We start from the raw sequence: 25,171 nt of genomic DNA, 5'->3' as shown, positions 1-25,171 counted from the left end.
CCCTATTCCAGGGAATGGGATCGTGTTGCTTTGAACCGGGGACGCCACAGTGTGCTCCGTTTCTTTATACATCTTTCATGGGAATGTATTTAACCGTTAGTTTTCCTTCCTCGTTAGCATCTCCTTCCTTCTGAACATGGGCTATGAACATGAACTATGGGGAGTTAAATAATAATGTTCCAGTAATAAATCTTTTATTTGTATACAACTGATGTTTATTGATTTTTTAGTCTAATGGATATATAAAATATTTTTTGCTTTGTTGACCCCTTCCCTCAAAACAAATTCTTCAATTGCGTGCTATAACCTGTTGTTTTAATGATTTTGATAGATTTGAAGTGGAATTTTATGTGAGGTGGATGGGAGTGAAAAAGTTGGAAACGACAATGTCTTTTTTGGGGAGAAGGTTTTCTGGGCTCATCTTGTTGTTTATGATTGAGAATTCGTACATTCCTCCTATCTGCCAGTGGCATAAATTTGTCAAAACCTGGGGGGGGGACGAATTGGAGCCAGTGTTCCCAAGTCAAGTGAAAATGACAATAAAAATTGAAAAGTGAGCCATATAGTACAAACGGTAAATATATACCGTACTAAAGAAAACTGACCCGTTTCTGTGGATGTTTGCATTATGCAAGGTTATCTTAGTTTTGTCAAGATTTTTGGAGAAACTAAATTTCAGCTGACAGGGCAAATCGGGGTCTTGGGAGGAAACTGAGGTCTTGGAGGGGTAGTTACCCCCTGCTTCATATCAAATTACGCCCCTGCTTCCTGCATTTATCTTCAATAACTATTGAGTTATAATACAAGTTTTTGTTACAGCATAAAAGGCAACCGCGTCTGTGTAATTCTAAGTTAACCATAAACTAATCAACCAACTATGTACTATATTGGAATAGATGTTGGGACAGGAAGTGTGAGGGCATGCTTAAGCAACTATTCAGGGAAGATTATAAAATACTCTAGTCACCCATTGACAACATGGAGCGAGTATGGAACTTATTTCATGCAGTCTACCGAAAATATTTGGAATTCGGTAGTACTGTGTATCAAGGTAAGATTGAACTTGCATTCTATTTTTTTTTCGAAATGTTTAAATTTGTTTTGACTTTTGTTGTGTTTATTAATTTTAGTGTTTGATATATTTTATACTTGGTTTCTGTTTGGGTATTATTTAGATAAAATATAGCCCCTTAAGCTATCACAATACCGTTAATAACAAAGAAAAAGTTATAAGAAAAACAGGAAAAAGTGAAAAAACAGCAAACTTCCATAGAAAGATAAAACTACAATTAATTATCGTATTATTACAAATGACAAAATATAATAACATAATTGTTGTAATTACATACTGTAATAACATAAATGTAATAACGTAATGTAATAATATAAAATATGTATTTGTTGTAATCTTACAACAAATATTTCCTTTGGGAGTAGAATCATGCTTGGAAGAGTCTTGAATAGTTGATTAGAAGAGTTGCATTTAATTCTTGTAAAACCCAATTAGAAAAATAATTTAAGTTCATCTTTGGTTGTATTAAGTTTTATTTTGGGTATTTTAAATTGAGACTTGTAGATCAACACAAAATAAGGGCCCTGCTAAGGTGCCTAAGGTCATATGGGTACAGATTTTAATTACTAAATTGGTTATAACTAGATTACTGTTTTGGTTTTCCAGCTCCAAATTTACCAAGGCAGGGATACCATCTCTCTATTTCTACCGACTTGGACATAAAAATTTTCTAATAAAATACGATATGTGTAAAAAGCTGTGGATAGTTGGGCTTGTAATAAAGAAAGAAGCTATTAAGTCGGCTTAGGTTGGAAACAGAAATTTTGATTACTGAATTGATTATAACTAGATTGTTATGCCTACGAAATTGCAACAGTTTGTAACCATTACTGTTTTTGTTTTCCAAAACCAAATTTACCAAGGCAGGGATACCATCTATCCCTATTTCTACCGACCTGGACATAGTAATTTTCTAATAAAAATACGATATGTGTAAACAGCTCTCGATAGCAGGGCTCATAATAGAGAAAGAAGCTATTAAGTCTCGTTGGAAATAGGATAAAAGTGGCTCACTTTATGACTAAAAGTGAGACTAAAAGTAAAACATTCAAGGCATCAGTTATAGTCGAATACAACCTGGTAGAACCGACTAAAGGAGATGATAGTCATTCTTTTTTTGTTTTGTGACATTCCAAGTTGCAATTTTTATATTTTTTAAAACATTGAAATTAATATGGCCTCAGGAAAAGCAATGGTCCCAGAAACAGTGTTAGATGGGGGCTAAGTGTAGGATTTTTCATTTGGTAGTCCTAAATCTATAAAGTTTATAAAGCAGTATCATATTTTCGTCAGTGTTGCCACATTGAACTATGAAAATACATAAGCGAAACTAATTAGTTATATTTGACAACGTGTTTTGTTTATGGAAATTCAAACATGAACAATCTTCTCATTCTCAAAGACAACTACACATTCAAAGGAAAGCTAAACCTTCTTAACCTCTATTGGACCATGTGTTTTTAGCAGCTTATTTACTTATTTTTTTATAGACGTCTATTTTTTATTTGTCACCCGTTACTACTAAAAGCTGCATACCTGCATGTGGAGGTTTTATATTATAAATTTGATTTTCTATTTTGACTTATTTTTGAGATACATATGATTGTATGACTTTCTACTCAACCATTTCCAACAATTAGACTTCATTTCACTGTCCTTGGTGTTTCAAGGAGTTACCCTACCTGAATTTCAGCTTCAAATTAACTCGTAGATATTACTTGATAGGGGCCTCTATGGGTTGTGTTGGGACGGATTAACCGGATTGAGGATCATGTCTCAAAATGCCTTGGTCTCTGCACGCAGGAGGCTCAGCTTTTAGAGTCGCACCAATAGCGCCGAGCCCAAAAAAAGACTTGGGTCTAGGTTGCACCGGGACTTGAACCTGCGTCCTGAAGGAATTATGATTTCAAGTCCAGTGTAACAGCAGCACTTATTATTGCTAATTACTTTCTTTCAATCCTAGGATGTTGTTGACGGTGTTTCTGTAGATAAAATCAAAGGTATTGGATTTGATGCTACGTGCTCGCTTGCTGTTGTTGATGCGAATCACGATCCTGTAACTGTTTGTCCATTTGGTAAGTTACATGGTCTGGCTTATATTGTCAAACATATATATATATATATATATATATATATATATATATATATATATATATATATATATTATATATATATATATATATTATATATATATATATATATATATATATATATATATATATATATATATATATATATATATATATATATATATATATATATATATATATATATATATATATATACTAGCTGTTGGGGTGGCGCTTCGCGCCACCCCAACACCTAGTTGGTGGGGGCGCTTCGCGCCCCCCCCAAGCCCCCCCGCGCGCGTAAGTCGTTACGCGCCATAATAGTTACGCGCCATTGTAGTTGTGTCCCTATGTCCCACCTGTGAATATAGATATATATATATATATATGGTTTTAACTACGTAAAACTTGCGAATATACAACATTCTTTGCTGTCCCATTGTCTTTGCATATAAATAGATTGTCAGGTTATCCCCCTGTTTCCCCCGGTGTCCCCGTTGTAGTTGTGTCCCTGTGTCCCGGTCGTCATTTATATTCCCTGTGTCCCGGGTCCCGGTCATCATTTGTATCCCGGTGTCCCGGTCTGTATATACATTCGTTTTTTAGTTTTGTTTTTCTCCTTTATTTTTTTCCTTTTTTTTTCTTTTTTAGCTTATTTAGATTTTTAGATTTTTTAGTTTTTTTTATTAGTTTTTAGTTTTTATTTCTTTTTAGTTTTTTTGTCCCGGTCGTCATTTATATCCCCCTGTTTCCCCCGGTGTCCCCGTTGTAGTTGTGTCCCTGTGTCCCGGTCGTTATTTATATTCCCTGTGTCCCGGTCGTCATTTGTATCCCGGTGTACCGGTCTGTATATACATTCGTTTTTTAGTTTTGTTTTTCTCCTTTATTTTTTTCCTTTTTTTTTCTTTTTTAGTTTATTTAGATTTTTAGATTTTTTAGTTTTTTTATTAGTTTTTAGTTTTTTTTTCTTTTTAGTTTTTTTGTAGTTTTTACCTTCTTTTTAGTTTTGTTAATTTTTTTTTTTACTTGTGTCCTGGTCGTCATTTATACTCCCTGTGTCCCGGTGCTTTGTTGATTGCTAATCGAACATTCCTTTTGTCCTGGTCGCTTTCTCTTTGAGTGTCGTCATTTATTTTTTTCTTTTTTAGTTCTTTTAGTTTTTACCTTTTTTAGTTTTTTTTTAGTTTTTAGTTTTTTTAGTTTTTTACCTTTTTTTAGTTTTTTTAGTTTTTTAGCTTTTTTATTTTTTTTATTAGTTTTTAGTTTTTTTGTAGTTTTTGCCTTTTTTTTTAGTTTTTTGTCCTGGTCGCTTTCTCTTTGAGTGTCGTCATTTATTAGTTTTTTCCTTTTTTTTTTTAGTTTTTTATTGGTTTTTACCTTTATTTTAGCTTATTTTTCAGTTTTTTCCTTTTTTTTAGTTTTTTTTTATTTTTTATTTTTTTTAGTTTTTTACCTTTTTTTAGTTTTTTTAGTTTTTTTAGTTTTTTTAGTTTTTTAGCTTTTTTACTTTTTTTATTAGTTTTTAGTTTTTTTTTGTAGTTTTTGCCTTTTTTTAGTTTTTTCAGTTTTTTTTTTAGTTTTTTATTGGTTTTTACCTTTATAGTTTTTTTAGTTTTTTAGCTTTTTTATTTTTTTTATTAGTTTTTAGTTTTTTTTGTAGTTTTTGCCTTTTTTTAGTTTTTTCAGTTTTGACGTCACCTAATCCAGTTTTTTCAGGTGACGTCACCTGACACATCCATCCACACATCCATCCACACATCCACAGACAGACAACTTATTTTTATATATATAGATATATATATATATATATATATATATATATATATATATATACTAGCTGTTGGGGTGGCGCTTCGCGCCACCCCAACACCTAGTTGGTGGGGGCGCTTCGCGCCCCCCCCAAGCCCCCCCGCGCGCGTAAGTCGTTACGCGCCATAATAGTTACGCGCCATTGTAGTTGTGTCCCTATGTCCCACCTGTGAATATAGATATATATATATATATATGGTTTTAACTACGTAAAACTTGCGAATATACAACATTCTTTGCTGTCCCATTGTCTTTGCATATAAATAGATTGTCAGGTTATCCCCCTGTTTCCCCCGGTGTCCCCGTTGTAGTTGTGTCCCTGTGTCCCGGTCGTCATTTATATTCCCTGTGTCCCGGGTCCCGGTCATCATTTGTATCCCGGTGTCCCGGTCTGTATATACATTCGTTTTTTAGTTTTGTTTTTCTCCTTTATTTTTTTCCATTTTTTTTCTTTTTTAGCTTATTTAGATTTTTAGATTTTTTAGTTTTTTTTATTAGTTTTTAGTTTTTATTTCTTTTTAGTTTTTTTGTCCCGGTCGTCATTTATATCCCCCTGTTTCCCCCGGTGTCCCCGTTGTAGTTGTGTCCCTGTGTCCCGGTCGTTATTTATATTCCCTGTGTCCCGGTCGTCATTTGTATCCCGGTGTACCGGTCTGTATATACATTCGTTTTTTAGTTTTGTTTTTCTCCTTTATTTTTTTCCTTTTTTTTTCTTTTTTAGTTTATTTAGATTTTTAGATTTTTTAGTTTTTTTATTAGTTTTTAGTTTTTTTTTCTTTTTAGTTTTTTTGTAGTTTTTACCTTCTTTTTAGTTTTGTTAATTTTTTTTTTTACTTGTGTCCTGGTCGTCATTTATACTCCCTGTGTCCCGGTGCTTTGTTGATTGCTAATCGAACATTCCTTTTGTCCTGGTCGCTTTCTCTTTGAGTGTCGTCATTTATTTTTTTCTTTTTTAGTTCTTTTAGTTTTTACCTTTTTTAGTTTTTTTTTAGTTTTTAGTTTTTTTAGTTTTTTACCTTTTTTTAGTTTTTTTAGTTTTTTAGCTTTTTTATTTTTTTTATTAGTTTTTAGTTTTTTTGTAGTTTTTGCCTTTTTTTTTAGTTTTTTGTCCTGGTCGCTTTCTCTTTGAGTGTCGTCATTTATTAGTTTTTTCCTTTTTTTTTTAGTTTTTTATTGGTTTTTACCTTTATTTTAGCTTATTTTTCAGTTTTTTCCTTTTTTTTAGTTTTTTTTTATTTTTTATTTTTTTTAGTTTTTTACCTTTTTTTAGTTTTTTTAGTTTTTTTAGTTTTTTAGCTTTTTTACTTTTTTTATTAGTTTTTAGTTTTTTTTTGTAGTTTTTGCCTTTTTTTAGTTTTTTCAGTTTTTTTTTTAGTTTTTTATTGGTTTTTACCTTTATAGTTTTTTTAGTTTTTTAGCTTTTTTATTTTTTTTATTAGTTTTTAGTTTTTTTTGTAGTTTTTGCCTTTTTTTAGTTTTTTCAGTTTTGACCTCACCTGATCCAGTTTTTTCGGGTGACGTCACCTGACACATCCATCCACACATCCATCCACACATCCACAGACAGACAACTTATTTTTATATATATAGATATATATATCTATATATATAAAAATAAGTTGTCTGTGGATGGATGTGTGGATGGATGTGTGGATGGATGTGTCAGGTGACGTCACCTGAAAAAACTGGATTAGGTGACGTCAAAACTGAAAAAACTAAAAAAAGGCAAAAACTACAAAAAAAACTAAAAACTAATAAAAAAAATAAAAAAGCTAAAAAACTAAAAAAACTATAAAGGTAAAAACCAATAAAAAACTAAAAAAAAAACTGAAAAAACTAAAAAAAGGCAAAAACTACAAAAAAAAACTAAAAACTAATAAAAAAAGTAAAAAAGCTAAAAAACTAAAAAAACTAAAAAAACTAAAAAAAGGTAAAAAACTAAAAAAAATAAAAAATAAAAAAAAACTAAAAAAAAGGAAAAAACTGAAAAATAAGCTAAAATAAAGGTAAAAACCAATAAAAAACTAAAAAAAAAAAAGGAAAAAACTAATAAATGACGACACTCAAAGAGAAAGCGACCAGGACAAAAAACTAAAAAAAAGGCAAAAACTACAAAAAAACTAAAAACTAATAAAAAAAATAAAAAAGCTAAAAAACTAAAAAAACTAAAAAAAGGTAAAAAACTAAAAAAACTAAAAACTAAAAAAAAACTAAAAAAGGTAAAAACTAAAAGAACTAAAAAAGAAAAAAATAAATGACGACACTCAAAGAGAAAGCGACCAGGACAAAAGGAATGTTCGATTAGCAATCAACAAAGCACCGGGACACAGGGAGTATAAATGACGACCAGGACACAAGTAAAAAAAAAAATTAACAAAACTAAAAAGAAGGTAAAAACTACAAAAAAACTAAAAAGAAAAATAAACTAAAAACTAATAAAAAAACTAAAAAATCTAAAAATCTAAATAAACTAAAAAAGAAAAAAAAAGGAAAAAAATAAAGGAGAAAAACAAAACTAAAAAACGAATGTATATACAGACCGGTACACCGGGATACAAATGACGACCGGGACACAGGGAATATAAATAACGACCGGGACACAGGGACACAACTACAACGGGGACACCGGGGGAAACAGGGGGATATAAATGACGACCGGGACAAAAAAACTAAAAAGAAATAAAAACTAAAAACTAATAAAAAAAACTAAAAAATCTAAAAATCTAAATAAGCTAAAAAAGAAAAAAAAAGGAAAAAAATAAAGGAGAAAAACAAAACTAAAAAACGAATGTATATACAGACCGGGACACCGGGATACAAATGATGACCGGGACCCGGGACACAGGGAATATAAATGACGACCGGGACACAGGGACACAACTACAACGGGGACACCGGGGGAAACAGGGGGATAACCTGACAATCTATTTATATGCAAAGACAATGGGACAGCAAAGAATGTTGTATATTCGCAAGTTTTACGTAGTTAAAACCATATATATATATATATATCTATATTCACAGGTGGGACATAGGGACACAACTACAATGGCGCGTAACTATTATGGCTCGTAACGACTTACGCGCGCGGGGGGGCTTGGGGGGGGCGCGAAGCGCCCCCACCAACTAGGTGTTGGGGTGGCGCGAAGCGCCACCCCAACAGCTAGTATATATATAGATTAGTTGTTTGTCTGTCTTTCGACTGACGTCATTATAGGGATTGAGCTGTATGTCGTCATGAAGTTAGTTGTCGTCATGTTTGTTAAGACAATGCTAAGTATATGACGTCATTATAAGTATTTAAGAAAAAATAAGTTGTTTGTTTGTGTGTCTCTCTGTCTGTCCGCATATGACGTCTGAATTATTTCATCATATACCAATTCAAAAACGAATGTATTCAAGCCGAAGTAGCAGAGTTGGTAAAACGTTAAGTTCCAGGTTCTAGGTCCGAGTGGTTCCAGGTTCGAACCTTGGCTTTAGCATTAATACAAAAGAAGAAAAAAACTAAAAAAGATAAAAACTACAAAAAAAACTAAAAAGAAAATACTAAAAAATTAAAAAAGCTAAAAAATGAAAAAAATCTAAAAAACGTAAAAAACTAAAAACTAAAAACGAAAAAAACTAAAAAAGCTAAAAAAAAGGTAAAAAGTACAAAAAACAAAAAAAAAACTAAGAACTAATAAAAAAACTAAAAAAATAAAAACTGAAAAAGAAAAAAAAACTTAAAAAAGGAAAAAAACTGAAAAATAAAGGAGGAAAATAAAACTAAAAAAATAAAAATAAAAAAAAATTTAAAGGTAAATGTATTCAAGCCGAAGTAGCTGAGTTGGTAAAGCGTTATGTTCCAGGTTCTAGGTCCGAGAGGTTCCAGGTTCGACCCTTGGCTTTAGCATCAATACAAAAGAAGAAAAAAACTAAAAAAGGTAAAAACTACAAAAAAAAACTAAAAAGAAAATACTAAAAAACTAGAAAAGCTAAAAAACTAAAAAAAAAACTAAAAAAGGTAAAAAACTAAAAACTAAAAAATAAAAAAATAAAAAAAAAAACTACAAAAAGGTAAAAAATACAAAAAAACTGAAAAAAACTAATAAAAAACTAATAAAATTAAAAAAACTAAAAACTGAAAAAGAAAAAAAAATAAAAAAAAAGAAAAAACTTAAAAATAAAGGAGAAAAAGAAAACTAAAAACAATTAAGATAAAAATAAAAAGACTAAAAAAGGTAAAAACTACAAAAAAAAATAAAAAGAAAAAAGAAAAAAAAACTAAAAAAGCTAAAAATGGTAAAAACCAAAAAAAACTAAAACGAAAAAAAGGAAAAAAACAACAAATTTATTTCATCATATACCAATTCAAAAACAAATAACGACTGGGACACAGGGACACAACTACAACGGGGACGCCGGGGGGCATAGGGGGGATATATAAATGACGATGGGGACACAGGGAATGTTTAACTAGCAATCACCATCAACAAAGCTCCAGGGCAATCATTAGTATAATGAGGTATAGACCTGAATACGGATTGTTTTTCCATGGACAATTATATGTTGCATGTTCAAGAGTCGGTAAAGCTGACAATCTATTTATATGTACAGACAATGGGACAGCGAAGAATGTTGTATATTCGCAAGTTTTACGTAGTTAAAAACATATATATATCTAGTATATAAAGTATATATATATATATATATATATATATATCTATATATATATATATCTATCTATATATATAAAAATAAGTTGTCTGTCTGTGGATGGATGGATGGATCAGGTGACGTCACCTGAAAAAACTGGATCAGGTGACGTCAAAACTGAAAAAACTAAAAAAAGGCAAAAACTACAAAAAAAACTAAAAACTAATAAAAAAAATAAAAAAGCTAAAAAACTAAAAAAACTATAAAGGTAAAAACCAATAAAAAACTAAAAAAAAAACTGAAAAAACTAAAAAAAGGCAAAAACTACAAAAAAAAAACTAAAAACTAATAAAAAAAGTAAAAAAGCTAAAAAACTAAAAAAACTAAAAAAACTAAAAAAAGGTAAAAAACTAAAAAAAATAAAAAATAAAAAAAAAACTAAAAAAAAGGAAAAAACTGAAAAATAAGCTAAAATAAAGGTAAAAACCAATAAAAAACTAAAAAAAAAAGGAAAAAACTAATAAATGACGACACTCAAAGAGAAAGCGACCAGGACAAAAGGAATGTTCGATTAGCAATCAACAAAGCACCGGGACACAGGGAGTATAAATGACGACCAGGACATAAGTAAAAAAAAAAAAACTATCTATATATATAAAAATAAGTTGTCTGTGGATCTGTGGATCGTGGATCAGGTGACGTCACCTGAAAAAACTGGATCAGGTGACGTCAAAACTGAAAAAACTAAAAAAAGGCAAAAACTACAAAAAAAACTAAAAACTAATAAAAAAAATAAAAAAGCTAAAAAACTAAAAAAACTAAAAAAAGGCAAAAACTACAAAAAAAACTAAAAACTAATAAAAAAGCTAAAAAACTAAAAAAACTAAAAAAAAGGCAAAAACTACAAAAAAACTAAAAACTAATAAAAAAAATAAAAAAGCTAAAAAACTAAAAAAACTAAAAAAACTAAAAAAAGGTAAAAAACTAAAAAAACTAAAAACTAAAAAAAACTAAAAAAGGTAAAAACTAAAAGAACTAAAAAAGAAAAAAATAAATGACGACACTCAAAGAGAAAGCGACCAGGACAAAAGGAATGTTCGATTAGCAATCAACAAAGCACCGGGACACAGGGAGTATAAATGACGACCAGGACACAAGTAAAAAAAAAATTAACAAAACTAAAAAGAAGGTAAAAACTACAAAAAAACTAAAAAGAAAAAAAAACTAAAAACTAATAAAAAAACTAAAAAATCTAAAAATCTAAATAAACTAAAAAAGAAAAAAAAAGGAAAAAAATAAAGGAGAAAAACAAAACTAAAAAACGAATGTATATACAGACCGGTACACCGGGATACAAATGACGACCGGGACACAGGGAATATAAATGACGACCGGGACACAGGGACACAACTACAACGGGGACACCGGGGGAAACAGGGGGATATAAATGACGACCGGGACAAAAAAACTAAAAAGAAAAAAAAACTAAAAACTAATAAAAAAACTAAAAAATCTAAAAATCTAAATAAGCTAAAAAAGAAAAAAAAAGGAAACGGGGACACCGGGGGAAACAGGGGGATATAAATGACGACCGGGACAAAAAAACTAAAAAGAAAAAAAAACTAAAAACTAATAAAAAAACTAAAAAATCTAAAAATCTAATTAGAATCATGAGGTATAGATCTGAATACAGATTGTTTTCCCATGGACCATTATATGTTGCATGTTCAAGAGTCGGTAAACCTGACAATCTATTTATATGCAAAGACAATGGGACAGCAAAGAATGTTGTATATTCGCAAGTTTTACGTAGTTAAAACCATATACATATATCTATCTATATTCACAGGTGGGACATAGGGACACAACTACAATGGCGCGTAACTATTATGGCGCGTAACGACTTACGCGCGCGGGGGGGCTTGGGGGGGGCGCGAAGCGCCCCCACCAACTAGGTGTTGGGGTGGCGCGAAGCGCCACCCCAACAGCTAGTATATATATATATATATATATATATATATATATATATATATATATATATATATATATATATATATATATATTTTAAAATATAGAGGGAAGGGCAATTTTCTTTGCTTTTATCAAATGGAAATACCTACTATAGTGATAGATTACTTTCCTTTTTTTCATAATTCATCGATAGACAGTTGAGAGCTAGGTTTGAAATAAGCTGAGATGACCAGTAATTGATAATGTTTTGAAGAGTAATTGAATGTTTTTTTTTTACCAGTCGTTAGTATTTAACAGCCATTCCGCTATAGATTACATCTATAGATACCTACTATAGATACATACTATAGATACCGCTATAGATATAGATAGATATACATATGTAGATTACAGTGCAATTTGAAAGACAGTACAAGTGAAAAATCCACGACTACAACGGAATTTATCCTACAGTATTCTAATACTGAGAGAGTACCACTGAAAGTTAAGTGACTTGCTGCTTAGGATGTGGTGACTCGGATTCATGAATGCTAGTGTGTATGTGTGGAGGGAGGGAGCAAGATGTATTTTTCAAAATCTAGGGGTTGGCAGTCTTTCTTGATGTTTTCAATGAAAATACCAAAAACAGTGTTTTATTAAAAAGAGGAAAGGATAATTTCCCTCTCCCCCAATAGGCACCCCTTCAACGATGGATCTTACCTGCGGTGTAAGACACTGCCTAGTAAAAACAAACTCTAGCCCTTAGTAATCAAAAATTAAAAAATGGGTTTTGTGGCATAATGCCATATTGACAACTATTGTATTGAGATTTTTACTGACGCTTTGGATTGGACTCGTAACTAGTTTTGGAAACTCAGCTCCAAGGGCTATTAAACACGAAATGTGATATTTGCGAATTAAACACGAATTTAAACACGAAATTTACTTTTTCTGGTTAGAATAATGGGATATATATGCAGGAAATAGGACGCTTAGAAATAAAGAAGCTTTTAATTCTGCTTCAGATTGGGAACGTGGACTGGACTGCACGACTGGGACTGCAGGAGCAAATAAACAAGCTCTCACGTAGGGATGTGGTATTTAACTGGCAGCTATAATGAAGTAAAAGTTAAAATGGCTAGGTCAAGTGTTTAGTGATAAAGGACCATAGGTTGCCTAAGAACTTACTTTTCGAGCCATCTATCTTAGCCATCTCTGGCCAAACACAAATCAGGATGTCCTCCACGGGGATAGGAAGGGCTCATAAGAATGAATTTGAAGGAAATGGTGTGAAACTATCAAGTGAGGAAGAATTGCAGTCTGAAGCAGATTCAGGAATAGTAACTATTATTTCAATTAATGTTAATGGTAAAAGTTTATTGGGGAAACAAATTTATGAGAAGTCTTAAAAGTGTGTATAATACTGAAAATATGTACATAAAAGTTTGTAGAGTACTATATGCACCAAATAATGCTACTTCTACCAATCTCTATGTGTCCTTTTTGTGGGTGGATTACAACTTAGATAGCCTATATGATCTTTACATTTATATAACCTATGGGGGCAGACTGCCATCTGTCCCTATGGGGATTAGCTGATCTTGTACATAGTCGAAAACTTTTGAATTGTCGTGGGTTCTAAACAGAAATTTAGTTGTATATTACTAGATAAAGCTTTATAGAATATTATCCGTGCCAAAATTTGCTCTTCATTGAAAGAATCATTAACTAATTTTTACCTTGTATATGGGCGAACAGACAGGATCTCATTCATAGACTCAATCTAGACAAAACTAAGTAAGTCGAGTAAACCGAAAGTAAATGGCAAATCGAACGTCACAATCAAAAGTAATCGTTAATCAAACATAAATCGTAAATCATGAATAATAACTAAATCGAAATATAGAATTACTTTTTAGTAGGGGTCTCCTCCAGGCCACTCAGTACGTCCTCAGGTGGCAAATAGGAGAATCCTCTACAGATACGTAGGGTACCTTCATAGGAGACGGAGACCAAAAGGGAACTTGTTCTTGGGGGTCCATGATAGAAGCTGGGATACCCTTGCTCGGGGGGCCTTAAATACAGGTGGAGGAGGAAGAAGGCCTCTGGTATATTCACTCAGCGTGGCCCAAGTGGCGTGTGGAACCGTTCCTTGAATTACAAACCTTATCCTAGCAATAGGTTAAATTGCAGTGACGCAGAACATAATTGTGGGAGGAACCTTTTTAAGAGGTTAGCTGAGGTAGGGTGTAAGACTCAGATTTATGGACAACGGTCTTTGCAAAGGGTTGTCTCGACCCTGTTAGGGTACCAGCGATACTAGGGAACTTGCGGTCAACTCTATTCCCATCTGAGGAGTAGCGCCCCTCGAGGAAATTATAGCCTAGTTAACGACACAGTATTTGCACAAGATTCCGATTGTTGGATGATTTCTTTGGCCTTGGTCTATTTTGGTGGACGTTTTTGGGCTGAAAAACCTTTTCCTGGCCTATGAGCTGCCTCCCCGTAGTAGTATAATAGTTGTAGGCATGAATAAATAATGGATTATTACGACGTTAAAAAATAACTCGATCGATATTTCGTCTGATGAATGTAGACAATTTGAACTGGATTTGCCAGGAGTTTCAGAAACTCATATCCCGAGGGTAGGAAACATGTAATTCGATGATAAAGAATATATTTACTTAGACAGAAAGGATGGGGACCATAATGCATAAAGCTCATATCCCAAAATAGATGCACAAAGCTCATATCCCAAGGGTAGTGGGGCTCATGATGAATAAGGAAGTTTCCAACTCTTTTAATTTGGTTGGGAAGGTATTATTAATAAAACGCTAATTGTTCATTCTATGAATAAAAAGTGGAGGCTATTATTCATAGTAATGCATGCCCCTGTAGAACCGGCTCACGGAGATAGTATTGACTCAGATGAATTTACTTACAGTTAGAGAAACAAATACACAGGATCCCAGATAGAAGTATGGTGTTTTTATAAAGAGATTTTAACGCACAAGTCAGTAGTAATAGAGATAGATGGTATCCCACCCTGTGTAAATTTGGCTTTGTAAAAAAAAAAAGAAATCAGTAATGGCTACAGACTGCCACAATTTTTTAAGTGTAACAACTCAGTTATAACCAATACCGTATTTAATCATAAAATTTTCCATAATTTAACAATGTATTCACATGATGATAAGACAGCTATCCTTATTGATTATGGTTGTGTAAACCGAAGACTGGCAGGATGGATACAAGAAGCTAGGGTATATAGGAGTGTTGTTTTTGCTATTAAAAGTAAAAATCACCATCTAGTAATGTCTAGGTTTAATTCAAAGCTGAAATTTAGGAAGGGTAACTACCTTTCGGGAATCTATAATGTTAGTAGGCTCCAGAATAAGAATTTGAGAGAAAATTTCGTGGAGCAGTTGAATAGTAAACTGGAGAGTTTAAAATTTGACAATGGGGAAGATTTATTAATTAGTTATAGGAAAACATATTACGAAGTTGCTTATGGTGTCTTGGGAAGGAGTTTCGGAACATAGCTAGAAATAAAATGCTTTATGTTTCATAGAGAAGAGAAGATATTTGTACAAGAATTATCTGAGTGATAGATATGTGAAAACAGGAGGAGTGTAAAGAAAGTGGAGAAAGCATTAAAATATAAACTAAGGAGGTGTAAAGTTGAGACCACGGAAGAAATTTCCGAGGATTTGGAAAATGCAGCTAGATGGCATAATACTAAAATTTTGTGCTGACATTTTAATAAATTGAGAGGGAATAGTCAATCTGGACTTGTCCCAATTAAAGATAGGAATCGACACAATTGTAATGGACACAATAAGGAAGGAGTTAAAGAGAGATAGACAGAATATTTTAAGAATGTGCTAAACTGGGATAGAATTACAGGATAAGATAGAGAGGAGAATAAAAAAGATTGTGACACCTTTGACGTGAAGGGAGGTTTATTTTATGAGGAAGAATTAGTGTCAGTACTAAAAGGATAAAAAATAATAAGGCTCCAGGTGCTGATAATGTGGTAAATGAATTTCTTAAATATGGTGGGCACGAGGCTAGAAATATATTACTGAAGATTATGTATATGATTATTGAAAAAGGGGAAGTACCTATTAATTTTAGGGAACTCTAATTAAACCCCTATGTAAGAAAGATGATAAAAATTAGTGTGGTACTTATAAAAGCATTAGCCTGGATTCGATAGGTAACAATTAACTTAGTATGATGATACTTTTTAGTCTGAGAGGTTCTGCTGACAAAAGTTTTAAAAGAAGAACAGTGCGGTTTTAGAAAGTGAGAGAGTATGTCCACACAGTTTTCACTCTTAGGTTGATAATTAACCTAACCAACCCGAGTAAACCAACACCTTTCATCCTCAGGTGTATAGTTTATGAGTAAGGGTTTGATTCAGCTGATAGAAGAACTTTGGTTAAGGTCTTTTCCTTGCATGGTATACCAGACAAATACACTAAAATGATGTACTATGCACGATCACGATGCACTATGCTCGTGCACTATGCACGAGAATAACTCTGCTATATGCACGAGAATATGTCTCTAAAGCTAGGAATAGATGAAGATGAAAACGGGACGTTGGGTATCAAAAAGATATATCCAGTGGGCAGCTTCACTTACCTTGGTAGCATTATTGATAAAGACGGTGGGTGCGTGATGTTAAAAGTAGAATAGCCAAGGCTCGGGATGTTTTTTCACAATTGAAAAAAAGATTGGAAGAATAGGAAGATAAGTCTGCAAACCAAGATTAGAATTTTGGAGGCTATATTGATGGCAATTGTCAAATGTGGTGTTGAAGCTTGGACGCTCCGGAAACGGAGGAAGATTTTTTAGATGTTTCCCGAGAAATTGCATATGGAGTGTTTTGAATACCCGACAGACTGACCGTTCAAACAGTAGGCTGTACAAAAAGTGGGGCTCAATCCCACGTTCTAGGGCTATAATAAGAGAAAGGTTGAGATTGCTAGGGTGTGTTCTTCGGATAAACGATGACCAAAAGATTATCTTTTTTGGTCAACACTCTATGGCTAAATGGAAAGCAGGTCGTCGGTGGTTGGCTCTAAAGGATGTCGTAACAAAAGACTTAACAGAAATAGAAACTTCCTGGGAGGTTGTAAACATGGAGGCTTTAAATAGATTGGGATGAAGAAGGAGCGTGTGCAGCTATGTTGGCCTCAGGTAGCTTGGTACTGCCGTGAGCTGTTAGCAGTAGTAGTAGTAGAAATAATAGTAGTAGTAGTAGCAGTAGAAAATAGTCTTAAATCAAGTTAAAATAGGTACCAAATTGTAACTAGTTGTCAACTATGTTTTTTTCTAGAGGAATGGCCGACTCTGGAAATGAAGTATTAGAAAATAAATCAGACTTCCAGATCACAAAGAGAAAATGATAGCTCGATTACGACCCTTGTCTCTGCTGTTTCAGTTTTTTCTTTGCCCTCTAATATTACAGTCTGCGTCAGCAGGATAAAAAATATTATGCGTCTCATCTACAAGCTTAAGTTTCCCCTGCCCCTCTATTTAAACTGGAAATAGCTTTGTAACTGTTTTTTGACTAGAATTTGCCGTCCATCAGAACCCTGCCGAAAGAGTACGGGAAACTTGCAAGAGTGGAATGGTTTTTATGGGAATGCAACAGAAAATGCTTCTTACTTAGATTGAGGTGGGAAAACCACTAGCGCGACTGACAGTGGATGCCACTAATGACAACCAGAAAAATCAAAACAATCTGAATTTCAGGAAAATATGTATTAAAGCTTGTTTGGGAAAAGTATTTTTAAGAAAAATCTAAATCCAAGGAAGATCCACCTTATTTTACCTTGGCCGGAATTTTCTGAAAAAATGTTTTTTTTCCTTAAAGTTTTTTATTTATTGACGAAAGTACTTGGGCTAGGGTAATGTGCTCTACACATGCTAGTTTTAAAGAGTTTTATAAATTTGTTAATGTTGTCCTTTTAAAGAGTGATTGTTTTATTTTCAGCTTAATAAAAAGTAGAAGCAAAATAAATATGAAAGCAAATACCACATTCTCCTAATTAACTGTATGATCAGGCTAGGTAGATCTAGATGGCGTTTGGTGTTGTTGTATCTCGAAGACGAAGTTGAATCCTCTTTATATTAGTTTATTATTTCTATTTGTTCCGAAGGTAATAAGGAGAGAAACGTCATTCTTTGGATGGACCACAGAGCTGTTGGAGAAGCAGAACACATTAATTCAATGAAACACGAGGTTCTAGACTACGTTGGTGGGAAAATGTCACCAGAAATGGAGATGCCGAAGTTGTTGTGGCTGAAAAAGAATGTCCAGCAATCCTGGGAAAAAATTGGGAAAATTTTTGACCTTCCTGATTTTCTTACCTGGAAAGCTACTGGTGACGATTCTAGGTCTTTTTTTTCTAGGTCTTTTTTTCTAAGTCTTCTTAAGATTTTCATCTTTTTCTAGGTCTTTTAGGGTTTTTCTTTTTCCAGGTCTTTCTAGTATTTTTCTTTTCTCTTCCCTTTTTTTCAATTTGATATCATTGATCACTGGAGAACTCATAAGATCAGGAACAGTAAAATACTAGGTGAAGGAATACTGGGTAGTATTCTCAAGAACATATTACGAATTTAAATTCTATGCACTATTTGAAATGCCAAACGCTAATTCTATGCCCTAAATTTTGTACGCTACTTTATTAAAAAATATCTAAATAAAATTCTAAACCAAATGAAAGCATATTTCCTCAATTACACGTAATTAAATAAAATCAGATTAAAACCTATACGCTAATAAAAAAAAATATTATAATTTAATTTCTGTACACTAAATTCTATAGGAATTTAAGTCTATACGCTATTGGTAATGCTAAGAATATTTCATGTACACAGCTTCTATTGGCTAACTCTACACGCTAAATTCTATATGCTAATTTATAAAACATATCTAAATTAAATCAATTTCTAAACTAAATTAAAATGTATATGATAAATTAAACTAAGCTATTTTAAAGTAATAGAATAAGGCTAATGTTAATTCTATACATTAAAATCCATGCACATTTAAATCTATTCGCTATTGGTAATGCTAAGAATATTTCATACACTCCAATTCTATACATTAATCCTAAACGCCAAATCCTGTACGCTAATTTATTAAAATCTATCTATATTAAATTAAAATATAAAGTAAATTTAAATGTATATGATAAATTACACTAAACTAAATTAAATAAAGTTAGAACTAAATTAAAATCTATACGAAAATTTTGAAAAGTATGGTAATTTAAATTCTATACACAAAATTCAATATTAATTTAAAGTCAATACGCTAATGCAATTTATATATGCTAATTTAATTCTTTAAAAGTATTTAAATTAAATTACCATTTAAACTAAATTAAATCTATACGATAATTTCAATTCTATACTGTAAATTCTATTGGAATCTAAGTCTATACGCTATTGGAAATGCAAGGACTATTTCATATGAGAAGACTACCTATATGTGCTTGTGACAAAAAAGGAAATTTGGAGTCAAAAACTTGACAATTAAAAAATTGATCACTCAGGTGTCAACGGCCAGTTATTAAGTCGTCCGTCCATCCAAATCGTGAAATTTCAGGTAAATACTGGGTTGCTGCATTTTGTCAGAGTATAAAATCACTTTTATGACAACGCTAGCCGTTAAAAAATGGCCGTTACTTGAAAAATCTCTTGTTTTCAAGTTCTACTCATTATTTTGTTCCATGGGCATTTAACAGCCGCTTTTTATTCGTTACTTGCATTTTACAGCTTATTTTTGAGTTATTTTTGCCGTTACCTTTACTTTTTATTGTTATTTGATAAAAGTGGCTATTCTCTTTTATTCTTCGTTTTTAACCTTTATCTTTTTAGTTTATTCCATGGGCATTTATAAAGAATTTTCATGCCGCTACTTGGCTATTACCGGTTATTTTTGCCGTGAATTGAGAATTGGGCAATTCTCTTTTTATTTTTTTTTTAACTTTATGCTTTTGTTATGTTCCATCTACCTTGTTTTTTTCTATCGTTACCGTTTATTTTTCTATTTTTGAAATTCCAGTAAATTCATTTCTAAAATAACGTCTTACTAATAATCTTACTTACTATTCCTGGTTGAGCTACAAATGACAACTCTCTGTAACTAGGAAGATTTGTTTAAAATGTCTTGGTTTGGTGTTTACTATGTTTCCTTTACTGGGAAACAATGATTTCTAAACTCCAGAGCCAAAAAAGATACAGGTAACCAAAAATTCGAAACTAGGGTAAATCTTTCTGTGTGTCAAAGTTTAGACAGGTATATCAAAGTTTGGATGCCTTTCTTCTAAATAATTGTCTTTGCCCTAGGAATAAAGAAGGACTAATACTAGTGGCTTGTCAACATCTTCCGGGAGCATAGCCCTAGACTGAACTGGGCTGGATGGGATGAATTGGGGAGGCTCAGGAATCATCTTAGGAAGTTTTGTTTGCCTAACTGAAATGCTTTCGAATCCATCATCTACTATTGAACATGATTGTCTTCCAAATCCTCCATAACAAATTTTAATGTTTTAGCATCTTATAATGCAATTGCAATTTTAGTTTTTATTCTATGATTAACCAGTATTAAATTAAATTTATGTTAAGTTAATTATTATAAATTAATTTATATTAAGATATTTCAAATTAATTTATATTTGTATTAATTTTTGTCTTTTTAACTGAAAGAACGGTTTGTCTTTGAACTCATTTTAAACTGTCTTTTTAAAAATAGTGGTTAGAGGTAACATACCTAGAATAATCCTGTTCTTGAACACAAGATTTGGAAAAACAGCTGGGATTTTCTGTTTTTCCGAGAAAGTTTCTCGGAAAGATCCGAGAAAGTTTAGATGGCAATGAAATAGTGACAAATTAATGACGCAAAGACCAAAGTAAGAAAATCGTCCTGTAAGTTTATTGTCTCTATTAACCTTCTCAGAAGCCGAAATGGTCAAGATTACCTGTTCAGTCTTCGACAGTATTTTGATAATTTCAAAGTACTTGGATGCTCTAAAATATTTCTTTTTAAGAAATTATTCGACCGAGGGAGCAGATTGAGAAAATGCCAAAAATTGGCGAATTATATGGAAAACGAAATCACAAAAACGTAAAATTTTGACTTTCAGGGTGGTCGAAAAAGGGGACCTTAAAGTCTCCCTATGCTACGTTCCTAATATATGCGCATAGACGGATTAATAAAAAAAAAAATACAAGAAATCCTTTGATATGAAACAATTATTTAATTTTTTTGAAGTCACTTTGACTGAGTTTATTATTAAGATTTACTGGACATATTCTTTGAACTGGAAAAAAGATCAGCTAGTTTTCTAAGAAAAAAGTGAGCTAGCTTATTATTAAGATTTACTGTCCATATTCTTTGAACTGAATAAAAAGTAAACTAAAAAATATAAAAATATCTTAAGGCTTATGATGGATGTATTGAAATCAAAATCGGACATACATCTGGTTTTTTGTTTGTTTCATTTGCTTTGAAGACTTATTCAATTTTGATTCTGAATCTTTCAGAATCAGGCGTTTTTTTTTAGATACGTGTTCTGTGAGTCATACAAATGCGCAGCATCTTAAGCATTTCTGCTTAAAATACTACTTTAATTACTATAATACTTTATATTACTAAAATCATAATTAAATAACTAAAATACTATTTTTATTAGGAATTTCTATTTTCAAATATGTTGGTATTTTCAAACATGATTGAAGACTGAATTTGATCTAGATAAGAACTATACGGCTTAGGCTCCAGAATTTTTCACCTATCCGAAGAGACTTTTTTATTATAATATAAAGCAAAAATACTAAATATTATTTGAGATAAGCTACTGTGGAAAACTACCTAGTAATAACCTATATAAACAAAGAATAAAGAAAAACTTAAAAACAGGTAAAAATGGATACAATCTATACGTTGGTAATATAAAATTGAAATAATTGACAATTACATAAATAATTTAATAAATGTAAATAAATAATCGAAGGTAATTTGTAATTAAACTAAAAATAAACATAATGAAGGATACAAATGACAAAAATTTAAGAAATATGATAGGTTGCGTATAGCTATCACATCAACGACCAATAAAAATAGAAGCGAAAACAGAAAATGGTAGATAATTATTTTGTCTGCTTATTCTTCATCAAGACTTAGTTAAGTTTGTCAATGATTAAAACTGATTCTTGGGTTCGTTTCAGGTCACTTTGTTCTCTGGTCTGCAAATGGGGATTTTTATGCCGGAATAAAGGGGATTGCAACTGGTCCGCAAGCTTTTTAAAAGAAATTGGACTTTCAGAACTCCTGGATAACGATTGTTATAAAATTGGATCAAGGGTCTTAGCTCCAGGTCATCCTGTTGGGATGGGACTAACTGAAAGTGTAGCCAATGAGGTAGGACTTATTCCTGGAACACCTGTAGCAACTTCTATAATTGATGCACACGCTGGAGTTCTTGGTATGATCGGATGCAATGGAGCACAAGAAAATATGTTTGAGAAGCGACTTGGTGAGTATTTTGCCGAATTTTGGAGAAATAAATAGTGTAGGAAATAATCGCTTTCCACAAAAATCTAGTAAACAATCGCATTTGAAAGAAAATTCCGGAGATTTTTGGAATCAATATTGTGATTTATTCCTGAAAACTTTTCTCTTTTTTTTAAAGAAAAGTTTTAGTAACTCCTACGCTCTAGATATCAAGACCCTCAATTCAGTGTCACAAGTTAGTGTCTTGGAGTTCTGTTCTACTTTCTATAAGATGTCGGAGTTTATTCCTGAATATTTTATTCATTTTATAAAATAAAAGTTGTTAGAATCTTTTACACTGTGAATAAGAAGACCCTCAAGCTAGTGTCACAAATTAGTGTATTGGGGCCCTTTGCTACTTTTTGTACTTAGCCTCGGAAGCGACTGTTTACTCTAGGAAAGATCAACTTATGAAATATTTCGAAGTCTGTCCAAAATGAGTTCATCTGAGTCTGTTCAAAATGCTGGGTGTGAATAAGGTTTTTCCTAGTAGTGGGGCTGATGTCACAAAATATCAAACAGCATTCTGGAACACAAAACGATAGGCTTTGTAAAGGGCTGGGGGCTTTATCAGAATCCTAAATTTCTTTAAAGTTTTTGGGGGGTTCTTATTCAAACTAATAAGTAGAATTAGTTTTTAGTATCCCCCCTCGAATTTCTCAATATTACCCCCTATCATCTATGAGGTGGCCAAAACATCTACGCACACTTCTCCTCCATTCCCAATGTTTCCAAAGTCTCCCTCTTTCTTGTGTCCCAAGAAATTCCAGTTTCTCTTAAATTCTTTCTTACGTCCTCTTACGCTTTACGTTTTACTAAAAGTGGACGACCTCCATTTCGTTCTACCCTACATGGTTGTCTGAAAAAAAAATTAAACTTTGAAAATCTGCCATCCTTTATCCGTAGAACGTGTCTTAACCATCTCAATCTTTTTCTTATTTGATTGAGTTTTCAATCAAATGAGAATCTTAAAGGATTGGGTTTTCAAACCCTCCATCTTTCTTGTGTCCCAAGAAATTCCAATTTCTCTTAAATCGTTTCTTACGACGTCTTACGTTTTACGTTTTACTAAGAGCGGACGATCACCTTTTCATTTTATCCTACATGGTTGGCCGAAAAAAAAAAACAAGCTTTGAAAATCTGCCATTCTTTATCCGTAGAACGTGTCTTAATTATCTCAATCTTTCTCTTATTATAGCCCTAGAAAGTTGGATAGAACCACATTTTTTTGCAGCTTATTCTTTGGAATACGGTCAGTTAAACGGGTACTCAAAATGATCTGTAGATACTTCCTCTGAAAAACATTTAACGAATCCTCCTCCATCTTTTGGAGTGTCTACGATTTAGAGCCATACCTGAGCACTGTCATCACTTAAACGAAACACGCTTCAAATTAAGAAACACGATGTATCTTTGCCCCACTTGAATCATAACTTACATGAAATTTATTTGCATGAGTCTGCAGTGTAGTGGTTATTATGTCTAACTTAAATGCAGTTCATCACCAGTTGCAGTTAATAGTAGCTGTAGTTGATCAGCAGTTGAATTACTTGCAGTTCACTTAATAATTATTTTGTTTTATCATATAAGCCATGAACTTTTAATTTAAAGACTATCTTTATTTAAGGAATAGTTTGTGGGACTTCATCATGTCATATGTGCCTATCGACTGGGCCAAAATTCATCAAAGGTGTGTGGGGCCCTTATTTTGGTGCTATTATCGACGATTATTGGTTGAATGAAGCAGGACAAAGTGCAACAGGAAAATTGATAGACCACATCATTGAATCCCATCCAGCTTACGAAACGCTAAATGAGAAGATACCAAAAAGGTATTGCCAAGTCTTGTCAATTATTTTTGTTCTGAATTTGTTAAATTTCCGGTACAATAACAACCGAATAGGGAAATAAACACTTATCAAATGACGAAATAGGTTGTTTTTAGGAGACAACATTTTATGGACCGCTGATTGGAAAAACGGTATTGCCAAATCCTTTCAATTATTATTGTTCTAAATTCCGTAAATTTGCGGTGCAATAAACAACCGAACAGGGACATACACACTTATCAAAAGAAAAAAAAAAATGTTGATTTACAGAACTGCATTTTATGGACCGCTGAGTGGAAAAACGGTATTGCCAAATCGTTTCAATTATTATTGTTCTAAATTCCGTAAATTTTCGGTGCAATAAGCAACCGAACAGGGACATACACACTTATCAAAAGAAAAAAAAAAATGTTGCTTTAGGGGACTACATTTTATGGACCGCTGATTGGAAAAACGGTATTGCCAAATCTTGTCAACTATTTTTGTTCTGAATCTGTTAAATTTCTGGCACAATAAACAACCGAATAGGGACATTAACACTTATCAAATGACAAAATAGGCTGTTTTAGGACACAGTATTTTATGGATTGCTGATTGGAAAAACGGTATTGCCAAATCCTTTCATTCATTATTGTTCTAAATTCCGTAAATTTTTGGTGCAATAAACAACCGAACAGGGACATACACACTTATCAAAAGGAAAAAAAATGTTGCTTTAGGGGACTGCATTTTATGGACCGCTGATTGAAAAAACGGTATTGCCAAATCTTGTCAATTATTTTTGTTCTGAATTTGGTAAATTTTCGGTGCAATAAACAACCGAACAGGGACACATACATTTATCAAAAGACAAAAAGGATTGTTTTAGGGGACTGCATTTTATGGACCGCTGATTGGAAAAACGGTATTGCCAAATCTTGTCAATTATTTTTGTTGTAAATTTCGTAAATTTCTAGCTAAAAAAATCACTAGTCTTAGAGGACTGTACCATTATTTTTAAACATTCATAGAAAGTAAAATTTACAAGGATAATATTGTTTGAGTTTGTATACTTTATAAAGGCTCTAACTTTCAAAGAGAATTTTATATACTACCTTTTACCAAAATTGACAAAATCTTATCAATTATTTTTGTTCTGAATTTGGTAAATTTTCGGTGCAATAAACAATCGAACAGGGACACATACAATTATCAAAAGACAAAAAGGATTGTTTTAGGGGACTGCATTTTA

General features: G+C 32.2%; 1 protein-coding gene across 7 annotated transcripts in view; it reads left to right on the top strand.

Annotated features, from left to right (window-relative positions):
• The window catches only part of LOC136043716 (FGGY carbohydrate kinase domain-containing protein-like), a 66,529-nt gene that overhangs the window by 16,738 nt on the left and 24,620 nt on the right, over nt 1-25,171 (top strand). For 6 of the 7 annotated variants that reach the window (XM_065728620.1, XM_065728614.1, XM_065728616.1 and 3 more), the window contains exons 2-6: nt 820-1,051; nt 3,036-3,147; nt 17,709-17,961; nt 21,787-22,094; nt 23,739-23,943. In XM_065728620.1, the coding sequence (XP_065584692.1) occupies nt 878-1,051; nt 3,036-3,147; nt 17,709-17,961; nt 21,787-22,094; nt 23,739-23,943 (1,052 nt within the window). In that variant the 5' untranslated portion in view covers nt 820-877. The remainder of the gene's footprint in view (nt 1-819; nt 1,052-3,035; nt 3,148-17,708; nt 17,962-21,786; nt 22,095-23,738; nt 23,944-25,171) is intronic. The other variant, XM_065728619.1, reaches the window with a different exon arrangement.

The sequence above is a fragment of the Artemia franciscana genome, unplaced genomic scaffold (assembly GCF_032884065.1).
Source record: "Artemia franciscana unplaced genomic scaffold, ASM3288406v1 Scaffold_867, whole genome shotgun sequence".
Lineage (NCBI taxonomy): Eukaryota > Metazoa > Arthropoda > Branchiopoda > Anostraca > Artemiidae > Artemia > Artemia franciscana.
This window is presented reverse-complemented; position numbering and strand designations above follow the sequence as displayed.